At 41.2% G+C, this 23,420-nt stretch overlaps 1 protein-coding gene across 3 annotated transcripts in view; it reads left to right on the top strand.

Annotated features, from left to right (window-relative positions):
* Window positions 1-23,420, top strand: part of phyhiplb (phytanoyl-CoA 2-hydroxylase interacting protein-like b) — a 94,709-nt gene that overhangs the window by 39,375 nt on the left and 31,914 nt on the right. Inside the window, exon 1 of one of the 3 annotated variants that reach the window (XM_039771544.1) lies at window positions 1,083-1,165. The exons of 1 other annotated variant lie outside the window; for it this stretch is intronic. In XM_039771544.1, the coding sequence (XP_039627478.1) occupies window positions 1,096-1,165 (70 nt within the window). In that variant the 5' untranslated portion in view covers window positions 1,083-1,095. Of the gene's footprint in view, window positions 1-1,082; window positions 1,170-23,420 lie in introns of those variants that run through there. One more of the 3 variants, XM_039771551.1, reaches the window with a different exon arrangement.

Below are 23,420 nucleotides of genomic sequence, written 5' to 3'. Positions count from 1 at the left end.
TTGGTACACATATACTATGTGATGTGGCGGCACAGTGGCGCAGTGGGTGGCACTGCTGCCTCGCAGCTAGGAGACCCGGGTTCGTTTCCCGGGTCTTCTCTGCATGGAGTTTGCATGGGTTTCCTCCGGGTGCTCCGGTTTCCTCCCACAGTCCAAAGACATGCAGGTTAGGTGCATTGGCGATTCTAAATTGTGCTTGGTGTGTGTGTGTGCCCTGCGGTGGGTTGGTGCCCTGCCCGGGGTTTGTTTCCTGCCTTGCGCCCTGTGTTGGCTGGGATTGGCTCCAGCAGACCCCTATGACCCTGTGGTTAGGATATAGCGGGTTGGATAATGGATGGATGGAAAATGAAGAAATAGACTCATAAACATAACACTATGCATTTAAAAACTCTTAAATCACAGCAATTATGTTTCTTAAAGCAGCCAGTCTGTTACATTTGCAGACGAGTAAGCAGAAAGATCTTTGATTTCAGTTCTTATTTACATAAATGTTATATTTGCTGTTATCACCATATAGACATTTATTTGCATCCTTGTTTCTGCTATATCAGCCCTCCACTTTCCACGAACATTGGTGTATGTTTTAACAGAGAGTGTTCAGTTGCTCTGTGTAGTCTGATGGACAGATATGCCATTCTAGCCCTCAAAGCTGAGCCGTGTCCAATGACTTACAAGGTGCATGGAGCCTTTCTGATTCTTCTGTTAATTTCAGTAGTAGTTTCGGATTGTGAATCCATTTGCAGGTTTTGTCCCAGAATGGCAGGTGTATTCCTGTTCATTGTTCAATCTATCTTTTGCACGAATACACATATTACAAGATGTCCAAGTCCCTATGAATGAGACCTTTAAAGAGCAAGAAATGCCCCTCTCCTGCTTTTATCAGCTTTCCTGTATTCTGCTTAGCATAAAAGAGGTGTTCTGCAAAAAAAGACTAATTGGGAAAATGCTCAAGTGAAGCCTTGCATTAGTTTAATTATTGAGTAGCTTTGCCTTTTATTTTAGGCTCAGGAAAGGCAGCAGGATTTCTATTCAACTCTTGTCTCCCTATCTTTGCACTCCGCTCTCATTTGAGAGAACAAACTCCTTTTGTGGTGCATGGAGAGAGCGCGTAAAGCAGCCGAGCGCTGTAATGACCGCAGCTGCAGCTGTGCCTCTCTGACTGCTGGTGGGTGAGTTATGTCTTTATCTTATTATTGAGAGTTTACTGGGTATGTAAACATTCATAAGCTCGTGCTAATTGACCTGAATCAGAAAGGAGGATCAACTTTGAGTACCACAAAGCAAAATTCAAGCCACTTTTCCAGAATCATTTCGCTTCAGGGTTGAAACTTTGAGAGATCTTCTGTGGTGTTTGCAGCTATCGAGCTGTTCTTGAGGGTTTTGTAGTTCTTTTGTGTCATGAAGTGATTTCTTAACCAACTATGGATTGTCTTCTGGTTTTACTGCAAGCAAACGTGTGCCCACAGTTTAATGCAGGCAATAGTTGTCTTTCTCTTGTAAGCAATTTTGTATCGGCTGCTTTTAAATGTTTAAAGTAAGGAGCTTATAGTGTAATTCTTGACATTTTGCACCAACTGTAAAGCCTTTACAAATTTAAAATCCTACACTACACTGCTCTGCACAGCTGTTCAATGTGCCACATGGCATAAGCTTTAAACAGGTCAATTGTAAAATATGGACGACATGGAATGTGGTCTGGATGGGCAAGTAAACTTGATTGCTGATTTGTGTCTCATGGGATTTCTATGCTGCTTAGGACATCGTGTGCAGTCTTGAAAATATACACAATGCAGATGAGTTATGCCTTCTTAGATGAACAAAATTCAGTTTCAAAAGGCACTTGTATACACTGGTTACCACCGATTCCGGGAGACAATTCAATTTGGCCATTTCCAGTGCCAGTGCTTAGTATTATGTGTCATTGGTCTGCTCATCTCTCTACTATATAAAATAAATCCTTCGATGAGACGAGACTTTTTTGAAGAGATTTTTTCAGGTCACGCCCTCCTCTCAACCATATTCAACCACACACACGGTACTCTCACCTCATTCGTGTGAATGCTTTTGTTAGACACAGTTCCTGTTCTCTCAGCTCTTATAAATGTGAATTTTTTCCTCACTTTAAGTTTCCAATTAAAGAAGACATATTATGTCCAAATCTTATTGAAGAATTTCAATATGAAGGGCTATCAACAGAAAAAATGAGTAGACGGGCAATCCTAGTGCCGAGAAATGTTGAAATCAAACGAATTACCACCAAAAATTTTGATCAGTTACATGGAAAATTCATTAAATGCGTATCAATAGACTATGCTGAAAGAGTTGGTGGTGATTGTACAAAACATGAAAACATCAACTTACAATATCCCGAAGAATATCTACAGCCATTAACACCATCCAGTCTTCCACTGCACGAATTACTGTAGAAAGAAGGATGTATCCAAGAAAGGTAATGTAGTAAATCTTCCGCGGATAACATTAGACAACAAAGGAGATCTTGATATGCCATTCGTATTAAAACGTTAACAGTTTCCATTAGAACAGCTTTTGCAAAGACAATTAACAAATCTCTGAGCCAAACATTAAAAAAAATCGTTTTATTTAATAGAAAGAAACGAAATTCAATTGCTGGCTTTTATACGTTTCGTTGTCACGATGTAAGTTTAGACACAGAATCAAAATTCAATGCAATACTGACGAAATTTTAATTAAAAAAATTGTTAGTACTGAAGTTGTAAAAGTATTTGCTTGTTAATTTCAAAGCCAAACCGAACAAAATCATATAACTCAACGAATAACTCTAACGCAACATGAAACATAATTTACTTTCAAATTATTGCATCTTACTATTATGCATCATGCAACAATTCCCATGAAAATAAAAATCTGTTTAAATTGTACATCCGCAAAGATGCTAGCGTGTAGTGCAGGCCCAGGGGTTGGCGAGCAAAGCAAGCAGGAGCAAAGCCCCTTATTTTCATTAATATTGACGTTAGTTTGTTCGTGTTAAGAGCTACTGCCTTGTAGATCCAGTTGCCAGTTCTCAGGCCTTTCCTAGGGTGCTCAAATATGTGAATGTTAGGTTAATTTTGATCCCAAATTGGTCATGTGCAGATGTGTGTGTGAGTGCACCTTACAATGGACTCATATGCTGGGTTGGTTCCTGTTTTGCTCCTGATGTGGGCAAGATAATCTCTGGCTTTCTTGAATTTGATTTGGTAAGTTGGAAAATGTTATGATTATGACATGTTAATAAATTAATTGCTTTTATGATAAGTTTAACTTGGTCAATTGGCATTTTTGAAGAGTGTTAGTGCTACTCTGTCCCAACTTATGGACATGGGTTCAAAGTGTTGCTTGTTCAGTGTCAATATGCAGATTTCACATTGTCTCCATGTCTATGTTGGTTTTCCTCCCGCATTTCAAAGACTTGCAGCTTAGGGTACTTTGTGAATTGGCCCTCTGCGAATGAATGTAAGTGCCCAGGGGGGTGAGCTGGGGTGTACGGGAGCCAGTGCTGCTGAGTCGGCTCCAGCCTCCCCGTCCATGAACTACATAAGCAGGTTAACAAATGGGTGAATATATAGATAATGTGCTTTGTAAAAATCCATGACTGCTTTATGCCATGAGCAACAAAGAGCTTGATTAGTCTCTGAATTTGGAAAGCTGTTTGTTTTTTTTTTTAAAAACAACAAGCAGCCTGTTTCTTTTATATGAGTTTTATTATACACTAGCAAAGTACCCGCGCTTCGCAGCGGAGAAGTAGTATGTTAAAGAAGTTATGAAAAAGAAAAGGAAACATTTTAAAAATAACATAACCTGATTGTCAATGTAATTGTTTTGTCACTGTTATGAGGGTTGCTGTCATCAAGGATTTGATTATCATTATTTCTTTCAATCCGGTTCGTATTTGGAGGACGTGTTGTTATGAAGTTACATTCCGTGTTTGTCAACCGTTGTAAAGATAACAGGTTTCATTGATCGAAGTGCTCACTACGCAAATCACTACTCATGAATGTAAGAAGTTTAACAGGCATTTCCGGTATTAACTTGTGCTAAACGTACCATGGTGTGACGTAAGGGGAGCTGACTGTAAAAAGGCAAGGAGGCGTGTATTTTGAACGAAAAGGGAGAAGACAGTGCAGGAGCAGAAAAGTGAGAAGGAAAACTGTTTAAATAAAGAGCTAGGAAGATGAATGGAAAGAAGCAGCCAGCGTTAAAGCAAGGAAGACTTCGTAATGAGGATGGTTTGGTGCACGTAGAAGGTGTAACAATAAGATTGTTAAGCCTTATGATAATGTTTCCGCACGGAGGATTTAGAGAGATGCACTGGGAGAAGTATAATCTGAACCTCTCTACAGTTTTATTTATTTTCGGGTTGTAATGTTCATCAAATTTACATATCATCTGGTCCAGTGGTGGACCGTACATCTCACACCTAGGCCTTCAGTAGTGCCCTGTCTGAATCAACCCGCCCCTCCAAAACTAATTTATGGTAATAAAAACCATCTTAATATGCAGAAATACAGTATAAAGAGCCACTGCATCACAGATAGATAACTCCTGTAGCCACAATAAATGCCTTTATCAAATAGGCAAACAAGGGGTGAACAAGTTCCTTTCTACTGCAGCTACAGCCGCAACACACATAAAAAACATCAATAATAACTCATGAACTTGCAATATTATTTAGGAAAATCGCAACATTTTACTCACCAAAAATTCATATTATTTGTAAACAAAATCCATCCTCCTCTCTTTTCTTAAAAACAGTTCAATTACTCTGTCGTACGGATTATCTGTGCGCTTCAGTTCCATCAAAAAGTCCTTTTCTATCGCCATTGAAGCTAAAGCTGAAAGTCGAACCTGCCCTGTCGTATTTCTGGCATGAATTTTAATTCGCTTTAGGGGTGAAAATGTCAGCTCGACAGAAGCAGTGTACACGGGAATGGTCACCGCCAAATATACCAATGTGAACAGCTGCCCCATGCTCTCATTCAGATTTTTCTGATGAAGGAAGTCAAGGAGATCAGTGGGAGATTTTCCTGTAAAATTATCCATGGCATACACTACAGTCAGTTCTGTTTTTAGCCAAGACAGATCAAAAACTGCTCTGTGGCTGTTGTGTTAAATTGGAGAAGGCTGCATGCATGAAAATTTCCTTGTATTCCCGAAACTTCTGGAGGTCAAGGAGTGTGACAAACATCAATCTGGTCTGTGTCTGGCAAATAATATTGTCCAGAATCCTGCCATGGATTTGGCGGTAGTGTGTGCGAAGATCTTGCACTCGGAGTGCCTGCGGTGCGTTCAATGGCCTTGTAGAGTTCCTTATATCGGCTTCTATCCAATCAATGGGTCTGAATACGGTGACGTTGCCGTACGCCTGCTAAAGGGCCCTACTGACACCAACTCAAAATCTGATTGATTGAAGCAACAGTTTAATCAACATTTATTCTGTGTTAGAGGGCCTGCACAACGGATTGTGAAGGCCTCTCTGCCTGGCAACAAATGATGGCTGAAATGTGATTGGTTAAATGCTTTAATACAGAAATACATGTCTGGAAGGAGCACAACCATCGGAAAAGCTATGAAAGGAAGTGGACAGACTATTTGGAATTATTTAATAAGTATTCATGGACAAAATATAATTAACATCAGTTTGTGATTCAGATATTTTTTTAGGCCAGCAGAGAAGGCATGACTTCGCCAGGTCTTTAGCATCGAGGCATTATACCCTGCGTCTTCTCATTAAACTTGTATCTCGCGACTATCTTGTGCAATCTTGCGATGTCCACAGCTTTATTTAATTTTAGCTCAGACCTGGCACTTAAAAGTTTCTCTCGCACTTTCGCTGAGGGAGGGTTTCCGCAGTAGCTGCACTTATGAATATGCTAAGCACAGTCCTTCACCCGCGAATATTTACCTTATATAGGCAGGCACTCAGTTACATGGGAGGCGTGATGATGCGAGACGCAACTCCGCCTCACACGGCGACCGAGCTGCAGGCTATTACAGTATATGGAAGAAATTAGGTTCCAGTTATGACCGTTATGCGTAGAATTTTGAAATGAAACTTGCCTAACTTTTGTAAGTAAGCTGTAAGGAATGAGCCTGCCAAATTTCAGCCTTCCACCTACACGGGAAGTTAGAGAATTAGTGATGAGTGAGTGAGTCAGTGAGGGCTTTGCCTTTTATTAGTATAGATTATTACACAAACACAGGTATTTGTGTACATAAATTCAACAGAGGTTCTATTTATTCATTCATTTAATTAACCCACTCATTCCCGTGCCAATTTGTGAAGCCACACGTAGCATCCAGCATAAACATGTGGTTTCTGGCAGCTTTTGATTCTTACTGATATGTCACTCCTAATCATCAGAGCAGTTATTTGTGTTGATTCAGATTAAAAGAAATGGAAAAAATACATAGCTTAGAGTTATGTTTTTCTTATTTCCTGTAATAATATAAAGTACTGCAGAATAGTATGAAGGCAATTACTTATCAAAAAAGTCAAATGTGTATTTAGAGTTAATTCATCAGCAATGAAAAGGAAGCAAGTATGGCAGGGTGAACACGCCAAGGTTTGTGATAGTGGCGCCTGAGTTGAAATGATTTCACCGTCATCTCCTGTCAGTGAATCAAGGGTATACATGTGAGTTAATGTGTTGCCAAGGACTGAAAAATGCACATGTTATTCATACTTGGTTAATTCATTCTATCATTTTCACTTTCCAAAAAAATAAAATGAACCATAAATCCACAGTGCCGCAGTGGTAACGCTGCTACCTCGTAGTAAGGAGACTTGGGTTCACTTCTCGGGTCGTCCCTGCGTGGTGTTTGCATGTTCTCCCTGTCTGCGTGGGTTTCCTCCCACAGTCCAAAGACATGCAGGTTAGGTGCATTGGCGACCCTAAATTGTCGCTAGTGTGTGCTTGGTGTGTGGGTGTGTGTCCTGCGGTGGGTTGGCGCCTTGGCTGGGATTTGTTCCTGCCTTGCGCCCTGTGTTGGCTGGGATTGGCTTCAGCAGACCTCCGTGACCCTGTAGTTAGGATATAGCAGGGTTGGACATAAATCCTATCTGCAGTTAGTACAACTGTAAGATGCAGCAAATCGCTTTCTGTATTAAAATAGCCATTTGTGACCGCATAACATTCTTAACACCATTTCAGAGGTTCTGGAGGTTGAGGTCTGCCCCAGCAGAATCATGCATAAGGCTGGACCCAGCGCTGACTGTGGCTTCGGTCTACTCATGCATTTTGCCACACACTCTTATTCCAGGCCTTTTAATTCTTTCCAGTTAACTTCACCTGCATAACTTTGAGATGTGAGAAATGTGAGAGGAAAACCAGAGTACAGTACATGGAGAAAGACATGCATTCAGACTCCATGACAATTCCTTCAGGGTGTGCCATTTGACCCCATGGGTGCTGAATTTGTGACCAGCATTGCTAATGACTAGAATCTTTTAGTCATCATTAATTTATAAGGCATACATGTACCACAAGAAAAATATGATTATATTAAATTACACTAAAAAACCCCTGCAGCTGTTCATTCCTTTTTCTGAAGTCATTTTTATTAATTACATGGCAGAACCAGCCACACTGAGTACATGGCAGGATCAAACTCTGGATGGCCTGTCCGGCCATTGCAGGACACACAAACAACCACTCAACCACTTCTTGAGGTATAATTTAGATAGATAGATAGATAGATAGATAGATAGATAGATAGATAGATAGATAGATAGATAGATAGAAGGTTGGCGTCCTTAAACATCTGCAATAAGATGTTGCAGATGTTCTAAAAGACGGTTGTGGCGAGTGCCCTCTTCTACACGGTGGTGTGCTGGGGAGGCAGCATAAAGAAGAAGGATGCCTCACACCTGGACAAACTTGTTAAGAAGGCAGTCTCTATTGTACAGTTTAACATCTGTAGCAGAGCAACGGGCACTAAGCAAACTCCTATCAATCATGAAGAATCCACTGCATCCACTGAACAGTGTCATCTCCAGACAGAGGAGTAGTTTCAGTGACAGACTGAGGAAATCGTCGTTCCTCCCCCACACTATGCGACTCTTCAATTCCACCCGGGGGGGTAAACGTTAACATTATACAAAGTTATTGTCTGTTTTTACCTGCATTGTTATTACTTTTTAATTCTTTTCTATCTATCTATCTATCTATCTATCTATCTATCTATCTATCTATCTATCTATCTATCTATCTATCTATCTATCTATCTATCTATCTATCTATATAGATACTTTATTCTTCCCCTCAGAGAAATTTAGTCATCCAGTACCTCTCTATCTACCAATCTTCTAAAGCGTTCTGTTCTACAGCGCAGTGAGGGAAGATAACTGCTGTGTTTTCTTCTCTGGCCCACCAAAATTGACAATTGTTAGTTTTCACCAAGTATTCTGGTCTCACCTACCTTTGACACAGAGACAATCCGCAAACTTCAAGGACAGTGTGGTTCCCAGGCCTGAATTATACGACTCAGGCCCCAGGAACTGTAAAGTAGCAGTACTGTGCAGCTGTGGCAGTAAAAAGCCAGACTGAAGTAGAAGTTGAGCATTTTCCTATACCCCAACTTTTTCTGGCGGATAGCTGAACAGTTTTATAAATTATAAGCCTCCTAATTTTGTTTGCCTGACCGGTGGGTAACTGATCCATTCTCCTGTTAGCTGGAATTCAGTCCAGTTGTCTTTGAACCAGCATCTCCAATTCCAAAGTGTTTCTTAGAAGATGTGCTTCCTCATGATTCCTGACCGCGAAATGTAATCTTGTCACACACAGCCAGTAAACGGTACAATGGTCACTTATCACACAGTAAGTGACTTGAAGATAAAGGTTTCAGGACTAGGACTGTTCTCCAATTTACACTCTCTTGAGGCTGCTAAATTGAAACAAAAATATAATTATTAGACATCTCAGGTGGGTTTTCAGACTTGCAGCACAAAGCGTTAGCAAATTATATAGAATAATAAAAAAAAAGGTATTATTGGATAACTGTGTGTGAGTACTACAGTGCTTTGATATAATGGCAGTACCTCTTTTTACCCAGTAGCTATAATTAAGTAGCGACTCTCAAGCGGGCAGACATGGGGACTGAATTGACTGAGCAGTTGCATTAGTGGAGTGTCTAGGAGTTGTCTGTAGTTAAGGCAGCGAGCAGAACACTGAAAGTGTGCCTCACTCTCAAAATAGCCATTGGTTTTAGTCATTGCAGTCGGCAGCCTAATGACTGTGTGGAGTGTTACCGCTAATGCATTTACAGGCAATGACTTTCTTTTATAGAAGGCATTGCTTCTGTTATTACTGTTACAGATGTGCACATTTGGATTTTTTCTGCCGTGGCTGTACTGCTGCTTATAAATCAGTACTTTCGAAACACTGGGCTGCCTACTGTTTGATCATTTTTATGATCTTTTCATACTGTTCTCCTTCCTTTTCCTGAAATGCAGAATTCCGTCATAAATAACCAAGAGCAGTCTTTTGTTGGAGTAATTTGTGTGTAAAATGACCTGCCCCAGCAGTTATACTTAAAAGAATTGAGCTCGGCCAGTCGAGCCAAACAACTTAGCAGTGGAAGCCATCAAACCTGAGAGCAGCTTAGATTGAGACTTTACAGACGTCGATGCTATTGATTTGCACTACTGTGTCCTTTGGAAATGATCCCTATAATTTCTATTGTTGGGTTCCTCAGTTATGACTTTTATGCAATGACCAATCATCTCCTGATGAAATTTGAACATACACGAGCATTGGTCCTCTAGGTGGTTATTACTGACACGACTGTACATCACTGCGGGAGAAAGTAAAGGTGAACTCACATTTCTTAATGAAAAAGTGGATTAATCAAAATCTGTTTTAACACTTTCTAATCTGCTTAAACCCTTCAGAGCTGGGTGCACGTCTTGAACACACCGTGTCTGTCACAGCTTATATTAACATACCTGGCCATTGTAGAGTCATTTAGAGATGTAGGGGTAAAATAAGCAGAATGGTTGACCGACTCGGAGTGTATGAGGAAACGCCATACAAATAACAGCTGAACTGGGATTTGCGCCCACGTATAGCATACTGTTAGTGTGAGCTCTCAATGCTAGCAACTGTGTTAATGTGTGCCAGCCAGGCTTTGAAATATTAGACCCGATATTTAATTCTTGATGGACATACTGTAAGTTTTTCACTTGCTGTCTGTACCACCATTTTCTCTGTGTGCCTCCCTGGCAAAGAAGACAAATTTGCCGCTTCTGCTTGATTTATGTTCTAGGATATACTGAGCGGTGTTAACATTTTTCCACGATGAGGAGCAAACTTGTAATATAACCTTTGAAAGAACGTCATATCCTGTGAGACCTGTAAGTCTGAGTTTTGCATGATGGTCTGTCTTGAAGGAGTATCAAGTGAGCGTCCTGCTCACAGTTCTCTACTGTAGTTGTTTTTTGGCCTCTTGTTGTAGATGCAATAGCAACATTCTTGAGATTGGCTCCGGAGCGATCAGCACATTGTCAGTATCTGTTTGCTCTTTCACTGACCTTACTGCAGTCATACGGGACAGTTTACATATTTTGCAGCGACTCTGTCTGAAATGTTAGTACACAGACAAGAGGACAGCACTGTAAACGCTTGCTTTCCTTTTCTCCATCAGTCGCGTACATTTTAGTTTTAGTATGGTGCTTCTTTCATGTTCTGTGTTTATACCCAATAGGAATCAGTTCTTGGGTAGCTGTCAAAGCTCAGTGAAGGAAAAGCAGCATGATGTCTGGCAGCAAAGAAGTTAGCATAACATCAAGATGACACCATGAAGGAGATGACCTTTCCTTAATGACTTTATCCATTAGATTATTTTCCTTGGCATTCTGTCTGGAGGAAGCTGATCGTATCTGTGGGTTTTACTGGTTTGATAAACAGTATCACACTCATACTACACACACTGCCAGTTTAGGTACATTGCCTCATAATTATTTCCCAGCATTTGACTCTAAAATGTTATACTCTTTTACAAAAGGAAACCAACAGGTTCAGATGTCGCTCAGCCAAATTATAATCGGTTTAAATGTTAGTTTTGCTGTCCTTCTTAAAGGCTTGGGAATGAGATAATCACAGCTGTGCCATTTTGGTTTTGTGTTTATTAGGGGGTTGTCAGATAAAAGCTGGCCCTGTGTTTGGCAATACAACAGAACAATACAACAGTGCCGCTCTGTCTAAGCCTGTGGCGTATGACGATACTACTTGTGTCTGTTTTTGATTAGGATTGGCTACTGGCGAATGTATTAACTATAATGGTAGGTGGCATCCTACTTACTAAGGGTCTTAAAGAAAGATAGGAAAGAAATCTTAGAAGCTCAAATTATTGTCCAAATGATTACTTAGAAGAGATAAAATAGACTTCCTGATATCTAGAATCAATGGAATACATTAAGACCAGCATTATATCACACAGAAAATGACATGTTATAAAGAAACTGATTTACAAAGTGATTCAGTTCCTTTCCGTGTTTTTTTTTTTCCTTTTTTTCATGCAGCAACAACCTGCTCTAATATAGATGTCTTAAATGAAGATAGTCATATCTTATCTACAAAGCAATGCATCGTGTAATGGTATGCCAGTCGAAACTTCTTTTCAGAAAAAGCATAGGCATGGGAGATCTCTCGGTCTCAGGTAGGCATGAATAAATATGAATTCACTGAAACGGCTTATTGCTGAGTGCCTAAATAGTAGCACAAAGACTTTATGAGTTTCACTAACATCGTCCTCCGAGACCAGAGATGTGTGTACTTGTATCTTACTTGGCTCCTCATGACCACACATCACCCCCACAGAACTGGAGATAAACCTTACAAATCAAGTGCCAAGAAGTAGAGGATAACACCTTGTTATGATTTTGCCTCACTTCACAAACTCAGGGCGGCACGGTGGCGCAGTGGTAGCGCTGCTGCCTCGCAGTTAGGAGACCCGAGTTTGCATGTTCTCCCCGTGTCTGCGTGGGTTTCCTACGGGCGCTCCAGTTTCCTCCCACAATCCAAAGACATGCAGGTGGATTAGGTGGATTGGCGATTCTAAATTGGCCCTAGTGTGTGCTTGGTGTGTTTGTGTGTGTCCTGTGGTGGGTTGGCACCCTGCCTAGGATTGGTTCCTGCCTTGTGCCCTGTGTTGGCTGGGATTGGCTCCAGCAGACCCCCGTGACCCTGTATTCGGATTCAGGGGTTAGAAAATGTATGGATGGATTCACAAACTCAAAACCCAAACTATTCCAGAAATATATGTCTGTAGTACTAGGGTGTTGTACCGTGTTAGCCATTATGAATGTAGAGAAACGCCAAGCAAAATGACACCTTTTATTGGCTAACTAGAAAGATTACAATATGCAAGCTTTCGAGGCAACTCAGGCCCCTTCTTCAGGCAAGATGTTGGAGTCCTGATATGTTGCCTGAAGAAGAGGCTCGAGTTGCCTCGAAAGCTTGCATATTGTAATCTTTCTAGTTAGCCAATAAAAGGTGTCATTTTGCTTGGCTTTTCTCAGAAATATACGTGAAACCCAACAAAAACAGAACCTTTCCCCAAAACACAAGGAGCACCACAACAAAAAGGGGTAAAAGGCTTTCAGGTCAGAAACCTTAAAGTTGAAAAAGAAGAACCGTACAAATGTATTGACATCAATTCAAAAATAAGAGGAAAAACAAAGTCAGAAAACTTTAAAAATAAGACCTGCCCAAAAAAAGACACATTGAATTCAAATAACAAAGCTAAAGTCCTTTAACCAATGACTAGTTGGAGAAAGTAAAGAATAATAAGCAAAATCCAAAGAAGTGCCAAGAGCACACAGTGTAGCTACAATGTTGAAGGAGTCAATACTTGGAATGCTGGCTCTTAAACAATGGATTCAGATGTAACTGTATCATTTTGCATATTCAAAATATTTAAGTTTTAGGATTTGTAATTTTTATTCCTTACCAAACCATGCTATTGTTCCTACTTTAAAAATAATTAATTAGAAAAGCATTTGATATATAGAAGAAAAACTTAAAGACATACAGTACATGGCTACCTAAATAAAACTCTCGCAACAAATTGTGAAAATGGCCAAATGCAGCATTGGGGGGGCAGTTAGAGTTAAAAAATGTTACATTTGTTGTGCCTAATTAAATATCAGTACTTAATGTTTCAAAATTAAAGAAAATAGTGGTCTTTCAAGATATTTCAATTCCTGAGATGCTTTATCAAAAAAAAAAGTGGCCCGGCGCTCTCGCCTGACATTTGGTCGTAGACTGTAAGCGTCAGTTGTCTGCTGCAGTTGACGGTTTACTTTGATTAATAGCGAGACTGCTGTTAGCAGTAACTGAGATCTAAGGTCACACTGTGCCTTATCATGTTGGCTTTATATTAATGGGCGAGCCTGATCAGATTGTACAACATTTTGGGGGGCCTTGACTTAAAGTTTGGGAATCCTGACCTAAGCTATTTAATTAACAATGGCTGAAAAAGACCAAATTCATGATGGTTGCTTCTGATTTAAAACTCTCAGATGGGTCAAAGGACAAAATTGCCAATACTTGTGTAAACTTCATGTGTGCAAAAGAAAATATCACAGAAGTACAATGTCCTTGGCTTATCACTTAAGAGCAAAACATGTGTGATGCCTCTGTTAAAAACTAGGCAGCAAAATCTGCAGACTACAGTCAAGAAAGTACAAGTCAACTTGTGTCCATGAATGAAGAAAATCTGAGGTATTAACTAACACCGCTATTTATTGCAAAATGCATTTCATCCTACTGCAGATTTTTTCGTAGAGCTGAAGGTACAGAGCTGAGACACCTTCTGACAAGTCTTACACATTAGCAGCTGGTGGGACAAATATGTCATATACAGTATCAAGGGTTTATGTGGAAGGCACAGGTCTTCAGAGTTTAAGCAGCTATGACGGTGTACAGCAGGCACATTAACAGAGGACTTCTGGACTTTGCTGAACTACCTTGCGATTAATCGAGTGCCATCTTGGGGCTATTAAAAATGTTATATATACAGTATATAGTAAGTCACCATGACATCGTATATGAGTGTTGTGATAGATAGGGGTCGCTGTTGCCCCTTGAACCCTCAGACAACACGCTCAGACACCAGGTAAAAGTCGCAATAATTGAAATTCATATTTTCAGTTGTCCACAAAGCACCTCCACCTCCACTATACTCAATAACAAATCAATAATCACAGTAATAAAGAATAATCAATCCTCCACTCCACACAGCAACTTCGTCACACTCCCACCCATCTCAGCTCAGCCCACTGGGATCTCCCACAGTCCTTTTATAGTCCTTGACCCGGAAGTGCTTCTGTCCCTCAGTCAACGTGATTTCATAACACTTCTGGGTCAGGTGAAAACTCCTTCTTTTCTTCAGCCATGAAGTACTTTGTTTCTTCCGTCCCTGTGATTAGGGAGTACTTCTGGGCTATCTGGTAAGTACAATTCCCTGTTCCTCCCTGCAGCGGCCCCCACAGTATCCAACAGGGCTGTGAAGAAAAACTCCAAGGTCCATGATGCCCTTCTGGAATTCGGGGCACCTCCATGTTGCAGTGAGGACTCCATCCAGCGGCATGGGGGTAAACTGCCAGCCATATATCACCGTGTTCACATGTACATTCGCCTACGGCATTTCTATACATAAACCTGTCACATCCTGGTAACAGATGGGGTAAGGAGAGAAAACAATAAATGATGAAAGGTGGTGTGAAAACGCACTCAAATGGACTAGATCATGAAAGAAGTCACTGCATGTTTCAGCAAATGGTCTCCTACATTGTTTCATTATCTCTGATCCCTACGGCAGTTATGCAGTAAATTGGCTTCTTTTGCAAAAGGAAGTGGTACTTTGCTTGGATGGCGATTCATTCATGCCTACTAAGATTTTATTGCAGGACGATTATTAATTCATTTTTTTTAATCTAAATATGTACCATGTAAAATGAATGCTGTTTCAGTCAGCCTCTTAGAAAATGCACTTCTGACTAAACTGTGCCCAAAATATAACTTTCAACTCTTATATAATCAAATAATGTGTACATCTTTATCTAATAGAAAACAATACTTTAAATATTGTGGCAGATGGCCGGGACCCATGCCCTGTCGGGACCCCCCTTCGACACTGGATCCAGGGGAGCAGCCATGGGATGCACACTACGTCCCCTGGAACACTTGGTGGCAGCCCTCCTGGGTTTCATCAGGGCCACCCTGGAGCTCATTCCTGTTGGGCTCCATGGCCACCGCCAGGGGGAGCTGCTCGGCCTAATGAGCCCGTCTGGGCGGGAATGCAGCCTCACCTGGAGGTGCAGCCGGAAGTAGGCCAACAAGCACCTGCAGCACTTCCAGGTGGGCTATTAAAGGACCTGACAGCCACCACTCCGGGTGCCAGGGTCGGGAGGAGGAGGACAAAGCGGCCTGGAGGAGTGAAGGAAGAGGAGTGATTTTTGGGTGTTTTCTTTGGGGGTGTTTTGGGACTGTGTTGGGCCTATGGGACATAGTGAAGACGTGCCCCATGGCTGAAGAAAAATTAAAAACCTTTTTGTTTATTTTTATACGTGCCTCTGCTGTCAGTCTGTGTCGGGTCGACACCTATATAGCGCCTTTGCCACAATATGAAATCTGTAAATTCTTTATTAAACAAAAACTTCAGAGTACTAAACTCGCCTAATAAGAGAAACAATAACATATTTGGCTCAATTAATAACCCAGTAATGATAACTGAGATTAGCAATAAGGAATTTTATCAAAATAAATGTTTTTGATTACCAATAAAGATACTAAGCCAGGAGTAAAAAGACTAGGAAAATACCAATTATGAGAAGCTGAAACAACCCTTAAGTAAGAAACTATGGGAGATACAGCTAAAAAGACTTTGAAGAAGTAATAAATTATCATAAACCACAAACCTAAATGCTAATCAAGAATTGAAAACCTAGAGAGGGTCCCAAATCTTAAGCCCTGAACAAAATACCAACTGTGAAAATCCTGGAAAATGAACAGAATCAAACAAAAGAAGTTCTTAACACTTTTGAGGGGATGACTGATTTCATGATTCCCTCATGACTTTTTGAAGTTGAAAGCTCCAAATTTTGCGTTGCCCCACAGAAGTGCCGTGATATTGCCTCTAATGGGTAAATGATCAATGCTTGAGTATACAGTACATCCGGAAAGTAAGTCAGAATTCTACACACAACACCCCATAATGACAACGTGAAAAAGTTTACTTGAGATTTTTACAAATTTATTAAAAATAAATAAATTGAGAAAGCACATGTACATAAGTATTCACAGCCTTTGCCATGAAGCTCCAAATTGAGCTCAGGTGCATCCTGTTTCCCCTGATCATCCTTGAGATGTTTCTGCAGCTTAATTGGAGTCCACCTGTGGTAAATTCAGTTGATTGGACATGATTTGGAAAGGCACACACCTGTCTATATAAGGTCCCACAGTTGACAGTTCATGTCAGAGCACAAACCAAGCATGAAGTCAAAGAAATTGTCTGTAGACCTCCGAGACAGGATTGTCTCGAGGCACAAATCTGAGGAAGGTTACAGAAAAATTTCTGCTGCTTTGAAGGTCCCAATGAGCACAGTGGCCTCCATCATCCGTAAGTGGAAGAAGTTTGAAACCACCAGGACTCTTCCTAGAGCTGGCCGGCCATCTAAACTGAGCGATCGGGGAAGAAGGGCCTTAGTCAGGGAGGTGACCAAGAACACGATGGTCACTCTGTCAGAGCTCCAGAGGTCCTCTGTGGAGAGAGGAGAACCTTCCAGAAGGACAACTCTGCAGCAATCCACCAATCAGGCCTGTATGGTAGAGTGGCCAGACGGAAGCCACTCCTAAGTGAAAGGCACATGGCAGCCCGCCTGGAGTTTGCCAAAAGGCACCTGAAGGACTCTCAGACCATGAGAAACAAAATTCTCTGGTCTGATGAGACAAAGATTAAACTCTTTGGTGTGAATGCCAGGCGTCACATTTGAAGGAAACCAGGCACCGCTCATCACCAGGCCAATACCATCCCTACAGTGAAGCATGGCGGTGGCAGCATTATGCTGTGGGAATGTTTTTCAGGGGCAGGAACTGGGAGACTAGTCAGGATAAAGGGAAAGATGACTGCAGCAATGTACAGAGACATCCTGGATGAAAACCTGCTCCAGAGCGCTCTTGACCTCAGACTGGGGCGACGGTTCATCTTTCAACAGGACAACGACCCTCAGCACACAGCCAAGATATCAAAGGAGTGGCTTCAGGACAACTCTGTGAATGTCCTTGAGTGGCCCAGCCAGAGCCCAGACTTGAATCCGATTGAACATCTCTGGAGAAATCTTAAAATGGCTGTGCACCGACTCTTCCCATCCTACATGATGGAGCTAAAGAGGTGCTGCAAAGAAGAATGGGCGAAACTGGCCAAGGATAGGTGTGTCAAGCTTGTGGCATCATTTTCAAAAAGATTTGAGGCTGGAATTGCTGCCAAAGGTGCATCGACAAAGTATTGTGCAAAAACTGTGAATACTTATGTACATGTGATTTCTCAGTTTTTATATTTTTAATAAATTTGCAAAAACCTCAAGTAAACTTTTTTCATGTTGTCATTATGGGGTGTTGTGTGTAGAATTCCGAGGAAAAAAATGAATTTAATCCATTTTGGAATAAGGCTGTAACATAACAAAATGTGGAAAAATTGATGTGCTGTGAATACTTTCCGGATGCACTGTACCAGAGGAATAACTTGTAGGTTCAGTCCATTCATTTTTTTCCACTTTTGCTGAGATACAACTGGCATCAAACACCAACCAGACATCTGTGCTGTGCTGGGCTCCCCACATTTACAAGGTCCAAACGCTGGCTTTCTTTTTCCTTTGAAGCTTGCAGTGTTCCCCTTTGTTTGTGGCCGTGTTAAGTTGCGTGTGCTGTGATTGAAAGGTGCAACGCTACCTAGCTAACAATAAAATGCACACAACACAACAAGTCGGACTAAAAAACACTACGGTGCTCTTAACATTCTGAAGTTGAAGGCTCCAACTGAAAGTCATAGGATCATTTATGTAGCGTTACGTTGACCTCGTAAAGTGTCCCCGGTGACTTCCGTAATTGTCAGAACATCTTAGGAATTAACAGTTAGTGGATGTTATTAAATTAAGTAAATAGTAAGAAAAATCATGGAAGGCAAGGAAAGAGAAAAGGCACCAACTAACACCTTAATGTTTCCTGACAGAACAAGTGGATTTTTTGACTGTCGGCTATGAAACTGAAGCAAGCAGTAGGGCATGTAGAGCCTGTCCTTCAGGGGGCTAACTGTCAGCTCGCGAGAAGGTCTGGTGACTCAATATCACTCTGAACAAAACAGCTTTGGCTTTCTCAACTACCTTGAGTGGAAGGAAGAAGCCACCAGTCACTTAAGAATGGAAAGAACGTGAATCACAAGCAAGTGGGACCAGAGAGACAGACGGCTGTATGGCTGGTATTCTGTTCCCAATTGCTGTTTGAGTTGTGCCTCTCCGTGACCCAATTCCATTTAATAAAGAAATGAAAATTTGCCTACTGTTTTCAGCACTATTCTCAATTAGAATGTATACACAAAACTGATTTTAATTTCTTTTAGCTTTTGCCAGGACTAGTTTAGTCTGTAAACACACATTATACATTATAATGAAAGAAAAAAAATTTCTCCATTTGAAGGCTGTTGTTTCTTTGTCAGAAAAATGCCCTGGAATTAGTTAAAATGTTCTTATTCATTTATTTAATATTGGAAGTAAACAACTCAGTTGGGCTTCCTGATAATCGAGCTTTGCGCCATGACATTTGTTGCATTCTCTTTTATTAATTTATTTATTATTTTCATTGGCTGTTAAAACTGATTTGTGTTTACGCTTACATTTAGTGATTCATTCTTTGGCAAAAGAAGATCATTTGATTCAAAGCGTGTTCTGACAAAAAGGGTGTGAGAAGGGGCTTCGTCTATACTTATTCATATTTATTGGTAAAATTCACATAAAAATCCAAAAACATCCATCCATTATCCAACCTGCTATATCCTAACTACAAGGTCATGGGGGTCTGCTGGAGCCAATCCCAGCTAACACAGGGGGCAAGGCAGGAAACAAACCCCAGGCAGAGCGCCAGCCCACCGCAGGGCGGTCCCACCCACACACACACACACCCCCACGGGACAATTTAGGATCGCCAATGCACCTAACCTGCATGTCTTTGGACTGTGGGGGGAAATCCACGCAGACACGGGGAGAACATGTAAACTCCACGCAGGGAGGACCCGGGAAGCGAACCCGGGTCTCCTTACTGCAAGTCAGCAGCCCTACCACTGATGTGTTGTAAAATGTTGTAATCCTGCAGTGTAACAGGCCAGGCTGTTTTCAATGTTGCTTTGGGTCAAGGTGGTCAAGTATGACTTTTATTTGAGCTCAAAATGGTTAGCACTGACTTGATCTGTCAGTCAGTGTCCAACCCGCTATATCCTAACTACAGGGTCACGGGGGTCTCCTGGAGTCAATCCCAGCCAACAAGGCAGGAAACAAACCCCGGGCAGGGTGCCAGCCCACCACAGGGCACACCCACACACCAAGCACACACTAGGGACAATTTAGGATCGCCAATGCCCCTAACCTGCATGTCTTTGGACTGTGGAAGGAAATCCACGCAGACACAGGAGAACATGCAAACTCCACGCAGGGAGGACCTGGGAAGCAAACCCAGGTCTCCTTACTGCGAGGCAGCAGCGCTACCCACTGCGCCACCGTGAATCTAAAAACAGAATATGTTAATTATACTTGTGCATTTTTTAAAATAAAGTAACAAAAGTGATAAAAGAATGACCTTCTCTATCCCTTGGAACATGCAAATCATTCATGCCTACGACTCCAAGCATATACTGTAAGCACCACTTGAAATGTATGAGAAGTACACAAAAATCTTAAAAGGCACAATTCAAAGAGGTCAGGCAGCATGTTAATAATATGCTAAAACTATTACAAAAATAGTTAAACGGACATCATATGCAAACTAAATCTGTCACAGTGTGTCAAGCTGGATGCACTTAATGTTTCTAGGTATGTGTACGGGGACGTACAGCTGGAACTGGACTTGCAGACAACACGGGGCTCCTGTGCACCAAGTATGAACTTCCTGCAGGAGTTTCAAAGGGTATTTCCGAATCCTATGGGCCAGTCTGGGCTTCAACGCCTCCTCCAGCTCGAGCTCTAGAAAGACAAATGCTTGATTAGTTGAACATGGAGAGGCGAGAATAAAACGAAGATTTACTGGAAGAGGGACAAGAGGCACAAGGAGTGTTCTTTGTACTCGTGCATAGTACAGAGTTGTGGGTAAGTGGACAGGCCACCCCGTTGGTAGGCAGGTGCAGCAGACCTTCCATCCATCCATCCATTGTCTAACCCACTGTATCCTAACACAGGGTCTGCTGTATATTAGTTTGTTGTGTTAGTAATATTTTGAATTTTGATTTTACTTTGAGCATTCCTTCCTATTATCCCATCATTATTTTATAATAAGTTTCCTTTTGGTTATTTTTTGGACCTCATGGCATTGCTTGCTGTGTGTAAGCCCTTATTGTGCAAACATGTTCTTCCAATCTAATCTCTTGGAACTGAGCATGTATCTTTAAATACACAAAAGGCATGAAAGATTTTAGCGTTGAATGGCATAACTGGACAGCCCTGGAGACTGTGCTGCTCAGTGCTGCTAGGCGTGTTTGGTCATCTCAGAAGGGCACCCCATGCGTTGTGTGAGAGGTGCACCCCATAGCCTCGCCTTGAGTAGAAGAAGCAGTGAGAAGGCAAAGGCTGGACTGGCAGTCATTTCTTTGCACAAAGTTGTAAGCCACCAGCCATGCCAATTTTTCCCCACTTTCCCTTTGCTCAAGTTCTACAATGCTGTTCATTTGTTAAATGTCATATTGCATTTTAATGTTGTAATTCCATTTCATAGTGCTTTCTATTTATGGTGCTGTACAAAGAAAATATTGAGTGACTTTATAATGGAAGCAGTGAGGGAAGAGCTCTAGCAACATAATGTCTGAATCATCTTAGCATTTTATAAAGTGTATAAATAACTTGATTTTGGTTTTGTATTTAAGGACACTTGATATCTTGAATTTCTGAAGATCTGCTTTGATGACTCAGAAAATAAAATGTCAGGTGAAAATGACCAACTTGGGTAGCTCATGCTGAGAAACAACAAAACCTGTGTGAAATATAAGAGGAGCGAGGCAGTTACAGGAGTTAAGAGGGGCAGATTAGGACACCACCGTCATGAAGTTCTCCTCAAGTTGTGGGATTCCTCTGTATCAGGCGTTTTTCTTCATTAGTCCCTCTGTGTTTTTGTCTTGTTGGTATGACAGAACTTGCATAGTGCGTTCAGTTTCCTAAATGATTCTGTTTGGGTCATCTGTCTTGTCTTTTTGTGCTGATTCCTTCTTGCCTTTTCTAGCCTCTTTTCTGTTGTAATGTGTGCTGAAATCCTGCTAAAGTATAAAACAGTGACAGCTTCGCCATTTTCACAAAGATGCCCTGTTTTCTTGCACCGGCGCTCCAGGATGTACGATTGTGAAAGCCAATAATTGACAGCAGCAGTGCTACACTGACAATTACCTTTTTATTTTATTTTAATTATATTTTACTCTTTTGGTAAATTTCATTAAAATTAATTAGTTATAAGAAAGCAATCCAATGCAGTACTGCGTCTTGTTAACATTATAATATGTAAAACACAATCCGATCAAAAATACAATCAATACAACATTTCCCATCAGGATTAAGGTCTATTAGATCATAACCAACCCTTTAAGTAGCTTCCATATGAAGTTTCTTCTGTCTTTCTGTCCATTTTTTAGTTTGTGCAGAAGTTAAATATGTTTTATGAGGCAAATAGGTGCAGTGCTGCGTGAGGCTATCCAATTATACCGGCTTACTCGGATGAATGCTTGACTCGCTTGCTGTACCGTAAACTGAGCCGCGGTCTTACTTCATGGACCTAAGTGCCAACCAATCATAACAAAATCCCACCCATACATGGAATATTACAATATTAATGAATGTACAAAATGTGTATTAAAAATATAAAAGTTACGTGTATAGCATCCTTTAACCCAGGGCTACATTTACTCATTAGCACTTTTGCCCCTTTGTGCCACTTAAAGGTCATAGGTCAGGGGTGTCCAACTCCAGTCCTGGTAGGCCCGCAGTACCAGCAGGTTTTCATTCTAACCATCTTCTTAATTAGTGAGCCATTTTTGCTGCTGATTCACTTGTTTTGCCTCAGTTTTAATTGATGTGACTCAGACCCCTAAGTTGATTCATTTTTCTTAATTAGCAGCCAAACTATAATGAGACACAAACCCAGCCGCCACATAACCAGCTAACCTGAAAATAAACAAAGGTGAAGATCTCGGTCATGTTGGTCTGCTCAGGTCACCAAAACATCTTAGAAAAAACAGAAAACCAACAGTGTGCTGTGGCAGAATGAGACCAGCGACAAGTCATGACATCCAAAAACGGCTTTCATTAACAGCAACTTCTTATTAAGAGACTGGCTGGAGTTTGACGTTCCAATTTAGCTGGTCATCTGTTGGCTCGTTTCACATCTCATTTCTGTTTGGCTGCCATTTAATGAAGAAACAAATCAATTCAGAGGACTGAATCTTTAAAAACAGGGCAATTAAAATGAAGAGAAAAGGAGTTAATTAGCTGTGAAAACTGGTTGTTGATTAGGAAAAGGGTTAGAATGAAAACCTGCAGCCACTGCGGCCCACCAGGACCGGAGTTGGACTCCCCTGTCATAGGTCATAGGGTCGTTGTTGTACACATTTAATCTGCAGATTACAGATCTATAACTGCATTATTTTACTAGCGGGCAGCACATGATGAAGAAGAAGTTTTCCTTGAGTATGAAGTTTGTATGTTCTCCCTATGGTCTTGTGTGTTCCCCACAGTAATTCAAAGTCGTACTGCAAGGTTAATTGGCAAACGATAAGCTGGCCAGGTGAAGTTGTGTGTGTGGATGTACACCACGGTGGGCTGGCATTCCTCAGCTCCCTCAACCTTAAACTACCAAATGTGGGTTCGGAAAAATAAATGACATGGGGGGACAAAATGCAGTGCCTGATGCTACCAAGATGAGTCCTGAGTCCCTTCAAACTCATATAACATAGATAGACTTAACCTGCAGAGTATTTCTAAAAACATTCTTTTCTGGACATCTTACAGAAGCTCTTTTCTGCATTTTGATTCATGACAAGAATGTCAGTTGCCATCTCAGTCCCTTAATTAACTAACTACAAGTACCGCATTCTGTCCTTTTGTAGCCCCAAAGACAACTGGGCCTGTGTGAGTGAGGGCTTCTGTCTCGGGCCGAGTA

The sequence above is a fragment of the Polypterus senegalus genome, chromosome 1 (genome assembly GCF_016835505.1).
Source record: "Polypterus senegalus isolate Bchr_013 chromosome 1, ASM1683550v1, whole genome shotgun sequence".
Classification (NCBI taxonomy): domain Eukaryota; kingdom Metazoa; phylum Chordata; class Cladistia; order Polypteriformes; family Polypteridae; genus Polypterus; species Polypterus senegalus.
Note: the sequence above shows the minus strand (reverse complement) of the source record. Positions and strands in the feature narration are given on the sequence as shown.